We start from the raw sequence: 14,630 nt of genomic DNA on the forward strand, positions 1-14,630 counted from the left end.
CAAGAATTCAAAAATGCCTCAGCTACATAGCAAATTACACATTAGCCATATTAGAGCAAGACTCTGTCTTTAAATAAATAAATAAATACAAATTAAATCAGCCACTCAATACAGTCTTTTCTGCAGTCATAATGAAAAGCAAAGGTATTGGCTCTGGGCTCACACCCCTCCAGTTGCCAAAAGACTGAACTGAAAAATGCAGGGCATAAAACACAAAATTAAAAGCCTAAGTCCATTCTTTTCTATCCTTCCCTCCATCAAAAACTCTAAATTCTATAAAAAATTAACACTGTATCCAATACAATGTGACTGTGAGGTACATGGTCACAACGTTGGTTCACAACAAGAAAGTATGACTCCTAGTTTCCAACGATGTGGGATGTCCCTTCTGCACATGTGTTGCTTTTATTGGCTGATGAATAAAGCTGTTTTGGCCAATGGCTTAGCAGAGTAAAGCAAGGTGGGAAATTTGAACAGAGATATATAGAGTAGACAGAGTCAAGGAGACACCATGTAACTGGCAAAGGAAAAAAACGATGGAATCTTACTGTAAGCCACAGCCTTGTGGCAATACAGACTAATAGAAATGGGTTATTTAAGATGTAAGAGCTAGCTAGAAATACACCTGAGCCATCTGCCAAACAGTGTTGTACTTGATATTGTTTCTATGTAATTATTCAGGTCTGGGTGGCCAGGGAACAAAAAAGCAGTCTCCATTTACATAATGGTTTCCCATATGGGGCAACATACATCCACATAAAGCCTAAGAAAGCTTTAAAAAAAAAAGTGCTTCTAGGCCCACAAAAAAACAGGAGTCAATTGGAGTTTCATGGTAACCACATAATTTCAAATAGGCTCTGTTTGTTGGCAGCGAGCAGAGGTGTGGCACCTTTCAAAACAAGGCTTCCTAACTCAGAGTTAACAGCAAAAACTGCATGGCTTGCTTAAGAGCCAGCTTCCTGTTTTGTGTTGGTGACAAGTAAGGCTCTGACTCTTTCGAAAGGTAGTGCTATGGAGCACTTACATGGGGTTTGTGAGCAGCATGTTACAAATTGCTTTATGGTGACAGAGACCCACTACATCCCTGTAGTTGGGGCAGTGAACATGGCTTGCTGAGCTGGCAGTGAACATACCTCTGTCATGTTGGAAAAGGCAGAGTCAAAAAGAAAAGCAGCAGGTTTAGTCTTAGCCATGCTGCTTAGCATTTTAAAAAGCACTCCTAGTTTTAAAAAGAGGGAGAGAGAGAGAGAGAGAGAGAGAGAGAGAGAGCATTATAGATTCAGACAAAAAAGACCTCTGAATGGCTCACAGTGTTGGATTGATATACATGGGCTTAAGAGAGAGAAAGCAAAGAGTACAGAAAGTCATAGACTAAAGAAGTAAAAATAATAAAATAATTAAAAGGTAATAGAGTAAAATGTCTTGTAAATATGGAAAATACACAAAGAGTCTGGCTTATGTATATTATTGTGTTTTCTTTGAATTTTTTGACTATGAATGAGCTAACTACAGAGAGACATGTCATTGTACAGGCTGCTAAGCTAAACCAACAAATTTTGAAGGAATCTTGACTTCAAAATTTGAGTCAAGGATATGTTACTTTGGAAAAGGGATTCTGCTTTTGTTTCCACAGAGGATGAGAACCTGTGGATTCCTTCTAGGACAATGTGGTTTGATGGAATAAGACCTGCCAAAAGGTCTCCAAGAACCCTAAAAATACTTCGTCCAACAAACAGCAGGAAGCAGTTTGGAGAAAACAAAACCTAAATTCTTAAAATGATTGTTCCGAAATGTTTGTTTTCATTTAAAGGGGGATATGGTATAGAAATAAATACTTTGCATTGGTATAGATCTTGGTCTATTGATACAGATTAAAGATTGATTTTGTTACACTGTGTATATGTATTTCTGCTCTTGTTTAAGGTACTGTGTTTATACAGCTTATTTAAAATGTAATATATATTTAAGAAATACAGATTAATAATCATCTATAATAATCAAACCTTTAAATACGTTAGGTTTGCTAGATATACAGAGGTATATTTCAGTTAGATAGTCTTCAAAGACCTACAGAATATGGCATTTAAAATGTTTTAAGAACTTAGACTTTTCTCAATGAGACATGCCTGCCTCTGGCAGCACCAATTACTTCAAGAAGATGATGGGCATCAAAGAAGCTCCTTATGAAATTTTCTAGTCATTTGAGCAAGAAGCTGTTCTTGCATGGACTGCTTGATGACATGCTGTATGAACTGGACATTGAGGACCCACAGAAAAATGACTGCTGAAATTGTCTAAAACAGGTCAGACATTCCTTCAGGGTTCCTGCTTCATGAAAGACTCTGCCAGACATTCTGCAGGATACAAAAGAAAGTGACTAACTGCCAATATAGATGAAACAATCTTTGAAATTTCCTGCTTCATGGAAAAGTCTGCCAGATACTATGGGCCTGTCGGCTGAAGACTGATGCCCCAACGTTACAGAAGAACTTTGGGTGACTGTCCAGGCAGTGAGATATCTCCATCAATTCTAGAGTTTTAGAAGTTGCTTACAATGCACTTCCTGTTTACTTAAGTAATATTATATTCTCCTGGGGTCTTTGATGGAGTTGAAGACAGATATAGTAATAGCTTTCCTAAGTTTTGATAAAAGATAAATTAGATATAAAACTTTAGATATAAATAGACTAAATATTATAACTGTGTAATTCTTGCTTGATACCTGTTTTGTTATATGTAATTTTACTATGTTAAAGTTAAAACCTTCCTTTTTAATTAGAAAAGGGGTGATGATGTGGGATGTCTTTCTGTATATGTGTTGCTTTTATTGGTTGTTGTGTAAAGCTGTTTTGGCCAACAGTTTAGCAGAGTAAAGCCAGGTGGTAAATCAAAACAGATATATATAGAGTAGACGGAGTCAAGGAAACGCCATTAGCTACCACGGAGAAAGATGCCGGAACCTTACCAGTAGGCCATAGCCTCAAGGTGATACACAGATTATTAGAAATGGGTTAGTTTAAGATATAAGAGCTAGCTAGAAATATACCTAAGCCATTGGCCAAGCAATGTTGTAATTAATATTGTTTCTGTGTGATTATTTGGGTCTGGGCAACCAGGAAACAAGTCGTCTCTGCTTACATCCAAGAATTTAGTTACTTGCCATCCCAATTTATTTAAATAATGCAGGTGACAATATTCTAGGTAATATGGTGCCTAGAAGTCTGAGATAATTCCACCAATACCTGGTTCTGAGGCAAGTAGCAGGTTCACAGAAGGTTCATTATTGTGTCATGTTCAGCACATGTACATGTACCTGTACCTGGCACTGTTTACACTGTACATGCTTATTACATGTTCATATCATACTCAGCATTGCATGTTAACTAACAGGATATAAAATTAAAGTTGTAAATGTTCTAATTCCAACACTGTTCAAAAAAAGGAAAATATTAAATATAGATTTGTTCTTGAAGAAAAAAAGAAATAATAAAGACACACTAGAAACCCTGGCTCTTTTATGATGTTCCTTTTACTGCGGTATTTACATTTTGCTGTAAAAACAGCACATCAGAAACGCCTCACAAGAGAAGATTCAGCAATGGTTAATAAGAATGTGAAAAGAGGCTACACAGACAACCATCAAGGAACCCCAAATGAAGATACAGAAACACTAAATATAACATCAAAAATTTAAAAGATGACAGAACCAAGTTTGGCCAGGACAAGAAGCAACCAGAACACTTATTGGCTACTAGTGGGAAACAGTTAAGTAGCTGCTCATAGTAACTGAAGGACCTAGAAGTTCTGCTTTTATTTACTACACGTATGTAGATGTATGTACGTATATGTGAAAAAATACACATACATGTACATTACCCAAGTGAAAAGAAAAATATGTTCATAAACACTTCTATACAAATTTGACAATGGCCTCATTTATGAGCACTAAACATGAGTGTGAACCAGCAGGCAAATGGGTAAGCTGGGGCACATGTGTGGTGGGTGACACCTACAAAGTCAAGCTGTGACACAGAGGAACCCCACAGACAATCCAGAAGAAGGAAGCCAAATGTGCTTCTGTTTATACAGAGCCACAGCCAGGAAAGATGTAACCCTGAGGTGAGAGGAAAACTGATGTCTGTTTGGAGATGGTGAGGCCCAACTACACAGGGGAGAGAAGATATGGCATTTCAGCTGACAGAGCAGCTAGCAACTCTGCAAGAAAAACATCTATCTCCACTGCAGGCTTAACATCTCTACACTTCATAAGAGTATTTTAGCATAATCATTTGAAAATTTAAAATTTAGGTTCAGTATTCAGTGTTAAACTTGGACTGTAAAACATTTATACCTGGCCTGAGGTTCTATGATAGAGCGGATTAATAGTACTGTGTTAAAGAATTACTTTAATGCCATGCTCACTCTGAGACATAGGATGATACCATGCAGCCATACAATTTCTATTTTCCTCACTGTTTTCTCTAGGATTAATATTTGTCCCCTTTTAAAGTAACTGTGCTTTATAGTTCTACAGAAGGAACTACAGTCGATATTAAAGAAATTTGAGCTTGCTAAGTTTGATAAGGCCATGCAATAAAGATGACTCTGAGTCAGTCTTCTAATGGTAGGAATTTCCACAGGTCAATTTTCCGATAAATATTTCACTATATATCTAGTAAGTTGGCACATGGATAAATTGAATTAAAATAGAGATATCAAGGGGACTGGAGAGATGGCTCAATGGTTAAGAACACTTGCTACACTTGCAGAGGACCCAAGTTTGGATCCCAAGGCCCACACTGGGCAACTTACAACAACCTATAACTCCAGTTCCAAGGAATCTGAAGCCCTCCTTTTGGCTTCTGTAGGCACCTATACACATTGTGCAAATGCTCACATACATACATACTACATATATACATACATACACTACATACATACACACAGAAATACACATAAATAAAAATAAATCTTTTTAAAATATGCATATCAAAGTTATTTTCATAATGAAAACTACGAATCTGAAGTCTGACCAGCTCACAACCTGCAAGCATTACATACATACCCAATTTTCTCTTGCAAAGCCTCTCAGACTGGGCCTTCCCTGTTTACAGTTTGAGCACTTATTTCAATTGATGTCTGAGATGTCTATCGTTTGCTATAGATTATCCAAATTTTATTTAAGTGACAACATCAAAAATCAGTATTACTTAGGCAAATGTACAATGCTATCCACACATATGCCAAATCTAAAACTATAAAAGGTTTATCAAGAGATTTTACTATTTTCTAATTCCAGGTATGTTCTGCAGCTGTTGCTTGCTTCAGCTAATATCCACGCATGTTCACACTCCTCATCTACAGCATAAGATACCAGGTACTAAATTAAATGTTCTCCATACACTGTCCTATTTAATGCTCATCATGCACATATTACTGCCTCTGTCATTAAAGCAAAGCCCAAGGAAATTTGATAGGATACTTGTCCCAACATAAGAAAAGGATTTTCTTTACAACTTCCCATAAATCTGTTTATATTATGGCCTCTTTACTTATGGCCCCATTTACTATTTTGTTATTTCGCCTAGCACAGAAAAATTCTCTTGCAAAATCTGTAACAACATCTCTTCCAACATTTAACACATCCAGGAGCCCTTTAAGTCTCTAAAATTATGATGCCTGAGTTAGGTGTCCACATGGAGTGGAAAAAGAACTTAGTCCCATATCACACCTATCAGAAGGAAATGGAGATGGCACCATAAGGTCAGACTTCAAACTGTACAAATGACTCTGCCCTACAGCGTCCCAACTCTCTCAGAAGTTCAGCCGTACTAAATAGACATAGATACTCCCTTACTATAGTCCTAACTGCACCAATTTGCACACAACACAAACCTGGTCGATATTGAGGCGAAGCGGCATCAGTGACACCCTCAAGCAGCATTCCTGCGGTAACCTACCAGACTCTGGACGGACGTGCAATGCTTTAATTGTCAACTACAAGAAAGAGATAAAAACATTTTCCCTGGTGACATAATGACCTTGCTCTCATTTAAAAAAAATTTAAAGAAGTAAACAATCATATTTCCAGCTAAGAAAAATATCAGAATTTTGAGTTTTGAGGCCAGCCTGGGCTAGATGGTGAGACTTTGTCAAAGATGGAGGAGGAAGATTATATTTACCCTCCTTCCTTAAAAGCCTGTTCAAACTTCAAGAAAGTCTATGACAGACTCTTCAGAGGATAACAGCTAATGACAACATTGTGGCTTCAGGCTCAATGGGGCTTGCTGAGCTCCCAATGCTAGTGGACAGACCCATCTTCCAGAGCCAGCCTGTACTACACCTCCAAAGTCCAGGGCTTGCCGTTCCCCCTCACTAACACTTAGAGTCTTCTAAGTGTGAAGGGCTGACAACATCCTAGTTATTCTCACACGGTTCTGTTTTAGCTGAGCAGTGACAGAGTGGCAATTATAGTTAGGGCATGTAGTCTGTAAAATAATTCTTTTTTTTTTGGTTTTTCGAGACGGGGTTTCTCTGTGGCTTTGGAGCCTGTCCTGGAACTAGCTCTGTAGACCAGGCTGGTCTCGAACTCACAGAGATCCGCCTGCCTCTGCATCCCGAGTGCTGGGATTAAAGGCGTGCACCACCATCGCCCAGCTTGTAAAATAATTCTTGAACACAAAACTTAGTATATTTAAAAGTAATTTTCATATTAAAAAGAGAAAACACTTTTTTCCCACTTTGATAATTTCCCCACTCTAATTCTACTGCAGTTAGACACAAATAAAAATGTTTTTCCAGAACTAATGAAAAGAGCAAGGCTTCAAGGCATCTTACCATGTTGGAATGAGCTTTACGAGGCATGTCTTTGCTGCAATACAGGTATAAAAATTTGTTCATTTGTGATGTTGCCAGCCGATCTCTAATTTCAAGATCCTGAACGACGAACACCTGTCTGGAGACCGGGTATTCTAGGAGGCTGGACTCACACTCGGGCTTACACGGGGGATAGACTTCATGCTGAAACTTCACCTTCACACAAGAACAACAAAGCAATCTCAAATTTCACTTGAATTTGGCTTTCTCCTTTTGGGGGGGGGGGAGTCTATGTATTTACATTTTTATGGCTGAGTGTGTCTATGCACCATGTGCGTGCAGTGCCTACAGGTCAGAAGAGGGTACTGGATCCCTGGAACTGAAGGCAGAGCTGTGAGCCTCTCAGCCAAGCTAAGCATTAAACTAACTAAATGTCATCAGTGCTCTGTCCTATGGTTTCCAGATGTTCATAGTGGGACCTTCCCTAGGTGCGCCCCAAAGTCAGGCCTTCCCAGACAGACAATTCAATAGAGAAAAGCAAATGCTGGGCAAAGCTCAGAAACACGGACCATACAAAGGCGTCAGGGAACTCTGTTTCAAGGGTGGCCTTGGGAAAACAAAACACCTCAGGCTTTTCAAAGCATAAAAAAAAAAAAAATTAAAAAAAAGTGAGCCCTATACTCTATAAGGCAGGGACTGAAGACTTCTGGTGGGTATGAGCAGAACCCCCCCCCCTCATATGCCTACTGAAAAGATTCTTCTCTTTCAAAACACCACCTTACCTTGCTTAATTGGATTTCCATTAAAAAGTCATGATTTCTTCCTTTGCCCCCATAGACTGTATGACGTCCATGCCTTGTAGGTGTTTGAGAAGGTGAGCTATGGGGACTACTAAAAATGGAGAAAGAGAAAAAAATTAAAACAAAAACAAAAAAAACTATGTTAAAGCTGGGCAGTGGTGGCGCACGCCTTTAATCCCAGAACTCAGGAGGCAGAGGCAGGCGGATCTCTGTGAGTTCGAGGCCAGCCTGTTCTACAAGAGCTAGTTCCAGGACAGGAACCAAAACGACAGAGAAACCCTGTCTTGAAAAACAAAAACAAAAAAACCTCTGTTAAAAGAATATTCAATTTAATGAATGACATCAGAAAAATTAAGATACAAAAAAAGTAAGATACATGGAGAAAACATTATAGAACTACTATAATGTTCCACAAACTGTGTCACTATAAATCTAATCTTATCACCTAGCCAGGAGTGGTGGTTCAATCCCAGCTTCTCCTAAGGCTGGAGCAGTACAAGCGGTCTGCCTGAGCCAGAGTGAGCTGAGTGGGACAGCTTATGCCTACCATGTGCGTGAGGTTCAAGTCCCAAAGCCATGGGAGAAACATGTCATTTATATTTTGGAAATACTGAAAATGCAGTTTTTATTACAGCATTTTTATTATAGTAGCATTCACTTGTTAAACATTGAGACCTAAAGCAAAACCTAATTATGATGCTGGACACCAAACAAACTCGGAACAAAGCCTCTGTAACTTTTCCTTTTGTCTTAGACATCCAAGCAACAACAGAGCTCAACCAGGACAGAAGCATTCCAAATCATCAGTGAGTAGAAAAGGTTGCTCAACTGGTGTGCCAAATGGTTCTTCTGGGCAGCTTCTGTGCTCCCCATCCCACACACATTTGCTCCGGTACACCTATGCTTTCTACTCGTTCTCTCCTCCCACTACAGAACACTGCTTTGCTTGGTCATCAGCTCTGGGGATGGAGAGGTGGCTCAGAGGTTAAGAGCACTGGCTGCTCTTACAGGGAATCTGGGTTCGGTTCCCAGCACCCACATGGTGGTTCAACCATCCATCCATAACTGCAGTTCCAAAGGATCCAACTCCCTCTTCTGACTCCAATAGTATCAAGTATGCATGTGCTACACAGACACTGACAGACAAAACACACATATAAAATAAGTACGGCTTTTTTTAAAAAAAGAAAAAAAAGTTTAAAAAATGAAATACTTGGCTCTGCTCCATATCCTGTGAGATGCTGGGGGCCCAGGGCAAGCATGAACTCTGCCTCCTGACACACTTCATTTGACGGACCCAATTCAGTTATATAACCTTTCCTCCCTTTGAAACTTTGGGCAAGAAATGGTATCATTCATTTTCATAAACAGACACATGATGGGTAATGCAAACATCTTCTAAGTCAACATTTTAGTAAATACACAAGAAATACGAATAAGTTCACAGCTAACATTAGGTGTGAGATTTAAATTACATACTTGAATATTAATTTATTCTTCCTTTAAAGTAAATACCAGGGTTGGAGAGATAGCTCAGTGGTTAAGAGCACTGACTGCTTTTCCAAAGGTCTCGAGTTCAAATCCCAGCACCCACATGGCAACTAACAATCGTCTGTAACCCTAGTTTCAGGGATCCAATGGTCTCTTTTGACCTCTGAGAACACTGCCCAGGTGGTGTACAGACATACATCCCGTAAAACATCCATACACATAAAAATAAATAAATCTTGAAAAAAGATAAATGTTATGTGTTTTTCTATGAGCCATTAACTGAGCTTACATGTAACTCTTGGCTGGAGAAGGAGGAGGAACTGTTGCGAAGTCCTTGCCTCCATAAAGATGCCACACCAGAGAGACTTCCTTCACAACATAGCGAATGTCAGGGACAGGAAACTTGAGTGGGGCTTTGCTGCCATCTGTCCTTGTAATGGGCAGACTGAAATAGTCGTCTCTTATCACAATCGCGTCATCAACCATGACCTTTACCACTGGCTCTTCTTCCTTCTCCTGAAACACGCAACAGGGCACGTTCACTCACCACAAACGACTGGTATGCCTCACAGACCAGCGGGCTTTCTTGAGTCTATATTTTTCTCAATAATTTCAATACAGAAAACAGTGTAATAATTTATTTTCTTTGAAATGGAGTCTCATACTGTAGCTCTGACTGATGTGAAATTCATTAGGTAGCTGAGACTGGCCTTGAACTTGTAACAATCCTCCTGCCTCCTGAGGCCTGGGATTACAGATATGTATCACCACATCCAGCTTGAGTAATAATTTCTGACATTAATCATCACACAATATATTGTACTTTACTGATCATAAAATAAAATCTGCTTCATAAAAATCACCTCATGAATAATTTCTAAAGCTTATAATTTGGCTTGTACTATTTGATAATTGAAAGTATACAGTGTGTGTGTGTGTGTGTGTGTGATTATAGTTTAAAGTCATATTGCATTCTAAACCAAAACCTGACAAATTTCAACTTACTATTCAAATGATCATGTTTCTAATTAAAGGCTTATCCTGAGTTCAACTGCTTTGATAGTACATGGGTTTTGTTTTTTTTTTTAATATCAGAAGTTCTCAGAACCTACAGTCACCTATGAAGGCACTACTAGGCTGTTCTAGTTCATCTCAACCAAAGTCAGTCTTCACACATCTCAGTTCTCCAGAGTTTACACTAGCAATTCTGCAGCCCATCTTCCCGTCACTCCTGTAACGTTCCTTACATTCAGCAACTGCACTTCACTATCATGTGGAATATTATGCAAATGTAGCACAGTCTCTGAGCTATGTGTTATAGAAGTGGTCTAATGTCCATTTATAAAACACTAACGTAAATTTATAAAGATGAAGTAATTTTGAAGTGGCAAGAGCTGCAGATTCAAAAGACCTTCAGATGCCCTTTGGTCCATTTAATTTGTAATACTATTTTAAAGTTTCAATTGTGTTATCAAAGTTGTTACCTGAATGGCTGCTTTTGGTGCAAAAAGAATGCAAAAATCATCATTCTCATTGGGTGCTCCTGCCATTGTGTCGCTGATCAGGTGGTGAGTCGGGGAAGCATAAGTAGGGCTTGGCTCCTGGGACACATTCCCACTCTCGTCTGGGAACAAGAAGAGGTCTGAACAGCACGGCTCCTGAGTGTGCAACTTTTCATCCAGGACACCTAGACAGAAAGACGGAAACTTCAGGTCAGACATGGTGTGCTCGGTGCTTCCACCTATGAAACCTCCCCTGCTTATCACAACAATATGAATCTGAGTCTTAGGGAGGGCTGAAGCAACACATGCACCTCAGTAAAAGGCGTAACTACCTCAAAAGCACAAGTAGCTGACTCATAATCAACTTGAAGTTCTCTAAGAGAGTAAAGGAGAGTAAAGTTGTTTCCCAGTTATTCTGTGTAAGAGAAGTTCAAGAATTCAACATGGCCTGGCGGTGGTAGCTCTTGCCTTTAATCCCAGCACTTGGAAGGCAGAGGCAGGTGGATCACAGTGAGTTCAAGGCCAGCCTGGTCTACAAAGTTCTAGGACGGTGGGTGGGAACTGGGAACGTTACACAGAGAAACCTTATCTCAAAAAACCAAAGGGGAGTGGAGTAGGGTGGGGGAGGAATTTAACAATGGTCTGTTCCCATTAACTGAAGTTTTATTTTGATCAAGATTCTGTCCATATCAGTCTTGGAAACTTCTTGGGCAACACTGTAAAGGGAAAAAAAAAAGAGATTCATCTAGCAGACCCTCACCCAAAACTACAGGAGTCTCTGTTTAGGGAAGGGGTGGGGAAAGTGGCCGAGCTAACTCCTGGGCTCCAGAAACCTATGCTGGACACTTGTTCTCATAAACGGCTCTCTTACAATGAAATTAATAGACGATATCATGTGTGCCAAAAATCTGTACAGGAACACTGTTATCCATTCTTTCTCTATTCATTCAAACTGAATACTGATACAGGATGAACACACAAAAAAAAAATGCTTAAGAGTGCTTCGGCCTCAAGAGTCTCCCAGACAAGCATTTAAACACTGTTAATAGCACTGCAGGCCCCATTCCCATCAGTGTCTATTTAGTGCTTACTGAAGACTCATGTATAATATGCAATCAGGGTCCCTTCCTATTCAGGCCAGCTGCTGAATTTAGTACACAGGAAGCTGGAAGCTTAATCCATATCCTTAGTTATAATTTATCCTAAATTACAATGAACGCAACATTTAATTTAATACCAGGGATTTTCACAGGATGCATATAGGCCGGCTGGCCCTATTGTCAAAGCTGTCCTTCAATTCTTGACACTAACTCCATCTCCCACGTACTAGGATCTTAGGCAGATATGACCCTTCCCAGCTCTATTAAGTATTATTTTTAAATTAAGGTTTACAAAATTTAGAAATAAATATGTTCTCTACCAGGCATTGTAGCACATGCCTTAAATCCCAGCACTTGGCAGGTGGAGGAAGGCAGATCTCTGTGAGTTGGAGATCAGCCTGGTCTACGTAATAAGTTCCATAACAGCCAGGGTTACATAAAGAGACTCTGTCTCAAAACAAAACAAATAAATAACTATGTTCATCCAATCAGAAAAACTGTTTTAAAACAAATGTGTCAAGATATTTAGATGCTTCCATTTGGCTTTCAAGACTTTTTACTCACCTGGTCCCTTCCTGCTTTTCCAACTTCACTGTTGAATTCTTCTCAAGCGAATGGCACTTCTGTTCCACCAACAGCTAGATAGGTATCTACAGACCACGCATGCCTTCCTCTGTACTGTAGTACAGACAAATCTATGACCTTACCAAGATAACCTTCTTCTCATGAACCCCCCCCCACACACAGCAAACTAATCCTGTCTCCACTAGACTTATGAAACTTCCAAACCACATTCCAAGCTATTTTATTGTGTCATTTCTCAATCACTCAAAGCAGTAGCACTGGGGCTGGAGAGATGGCTAAGAGGTTAAGAGCATGGACTGTTCTTCCAGAGGTCCTGAGTTCAATTCCCAGAAACCATATGGTGGCTCACAACCATCTATAAAGAGATCTGGTACCCTCTTCTGGCATGCAAGCATATATGGAAGGAATGTTGCATACATAATAAACAAACAAACAAACAAACAAACAAAGCAGTAGCACCCATCTCCTGACAGTCTGTCCTCCCAATAGGCAGCAGACATAAGCTAATTGGCTGGTACATATCCATAGATACAGATGAGTATCTATGAAAATGTACAAGAACACAAATAATGTGACCTCAAGTGCTCCCAGGAAAAGCCCTTCTCACCATTAGCCTGTGGTCCGACAGGGGCAGAGGCCTGCTGCATGTCAATCTCCTCCATGGCGTCACTCATCAGGTCCCGTAAAATCTGCTGCTCAGCTTCAGGAAGCACGGGGCCACGTGATGATGACTGAACACTGGAATCTACCTACAACCAAAAGGCCAAGGTAAAAATGGCTAAAGCTTGGCAGTGGCGTGCACTGCACTCTCGGCTACTTAAATGGGGAAGCAAGAGGACCACTGGGATCCCAGTATATAGTACACTGCAAGGGAGCAGAGAGCAAGGGCCAGTGGAAAGTGCCTGTTGAGAACAACCTTGGAGTCATTCCACCTCCCCAACAACAGGAGCAGGTCCCTGCTCACTGGTTACACTCTGCTCAGTAGTCAGTGTTAGTGTAATCATTATCACCTCAATAGCTACCAACAAGTACAAATAAACAGGAACTTAACTCAGACACAGAAAGAGAACCAGGACCCTGCAACAGTGATGGGAGGGGCTGAAAACCCCTGCTGCGCAGTGAGGGGCTTACTGAGAAAGTCTCCTCTACTCAAACCATACTGCTGACCCTGGACTCTGGAGGGCAGTGGAGATATAAATAGAAGAGAAGATCTGAATGGTGGCTCATTTACGCTTAACTCTAGTACCACCACTTTAAACCTAAGCTGCGTTCCCCAAAATGTGAACACTGCTCTGAAATGGAAAGACACAAGTAACTGGACGACGTCTTTCAGAATAGAGAGTAGAAAGCAGGGAGTGTCTTTGGCCACCTCAGTACAGTGGAGCACAAGAGGGACGGAAACAAAGAGTTGGGTGGTCTAAAAGGGCCCGCAAAGCCAACCAGACCCTTGCTAACAGAACTGACCCATCTGAGCAGTTCTGAAGTGCCTTGGCCTAAAAAAAAAAAAAAAGAAAAAAAAAACCCAAGGATTCTGTTCACAGAAAAAGCTGTGAAGAATAGCACTGCAAATAAAAACACCAAAACAAACAGGACACTATACAAGCTGGACACAGACATCAGAAAGGGGACACTTGCAGCATAAGAAAGCAGTGACCTTGAAACTGAGATGGGGATACCTGTTCTGTTTCCCTCTCTGACTAGGGAAGTCACCCAAGTGATCTCAGTCTAAGCACAGTGACACCTTTCAGCCTCACCTCACTGAGCTGTGATGGAGGAGTTAAGAGTGGAAGCACTAGCAGACAACTAAGTCTTTAGGGTGCAGCAGCACCTGCCACTAGCTGCTGGCAGATTTTGACACAACTTGTTTTCTTCCCTAAGAACAGGGCGGAAATAACAGAAATCCAAGAAAGTATTATGATGGTTGAGATCTAAAACAAAGAGCAGACAGTAGAAAGGCTTTCCACAGAGGCCCCGAGTCACCTTTCCAGACCTACTACTCTCACTAAGTGACATCAGTGGGATGCTGTATTGCCTTGCCTGTACCTTTGGCTTTCTCTGTGGGACTCCAGGCTTCATCTCTGCTTTGTTAGGCCCATGTAAGTCCCCGTAACTTGCGACATACTGAATGAGATTCATTAGCGCAGCGCAGGAGTCTGAGCAGGTTCTGATATGGACGACATCACTGGAACAGTGCAACTCAAAGCGAGGCGCAGTCTGGACAAGGCACGGGGAGAAGATGACAAACACTCTTTTTCAGACAAGAGTCACCAACTCCTTACAGAGTCACAGGAACTAAAATATACACTTATGGACTGCATAGAGGGGTCAGATGTTAT

General features: G+C 40.5%; 1 protein-coding gene across 2 annotated transcripts in view; it reads right to left on the reverse strand.

The window, feature by feature from the left end:
- The window catches only part of Atg2b (autophagy related 2B), a 79,897-nt gene that overhangs the window by 16,979 nt on the left and 48,288 nt on the right, over nucleotides 1-14,630 (reverse strand). For both annotated transcript variants that reach the window (XM_005343521.3, XM_026781005.1), the window contains 7 exons: nucleotides 14,338-14,508; nucleotides 12,902-13,043; nucleotides 10,592-10,794; nucleotides 9,397-9,623; nucleotides 7,599-7,707; nucleotides 6,838-7,032; nucleotides 5,896-5,997 (listed from right to left, as the gene is read on the reverse strand). In XM_005343521.3, coding sequence (XP_005343578.1) covers nucleotides 5,896-5,997; nucleotides 6,838-7,032; nucleotides 7,599-7,707; nucleotides 9,397-9,623; nucleotides 10,592-10,794; nucleotides 12,902-13,043; nucleotides 14,338-14,508 — 1,149 coding nt within the window. The remainder of the gene's footprint in view (nucleotides 1-5,895; nucleotides 5,998-6,837; nucleotides 7,033-7,598; nucleotides 7,708-9,396; nucleotides 9,624-10,591; nucleotides 10,795-12,901; nucleotides 13,044-14,337; nucleotides 14,509-14,630) is intronic.

This window comes from Microtus ochrogaster, chromosome 1 (genome assembly GCF_000317375.1).
Source record: "Microtus ochrogaster isolate Prairie Vole_2 chromosome 1, MicOch1.0, whole genome shotgun sequence".
NCBI lineage: Eukaryota > Metazoa > Chordata > Mammalia > Rodentia > Cricetidae > Microtus > Microtus ochrogaster.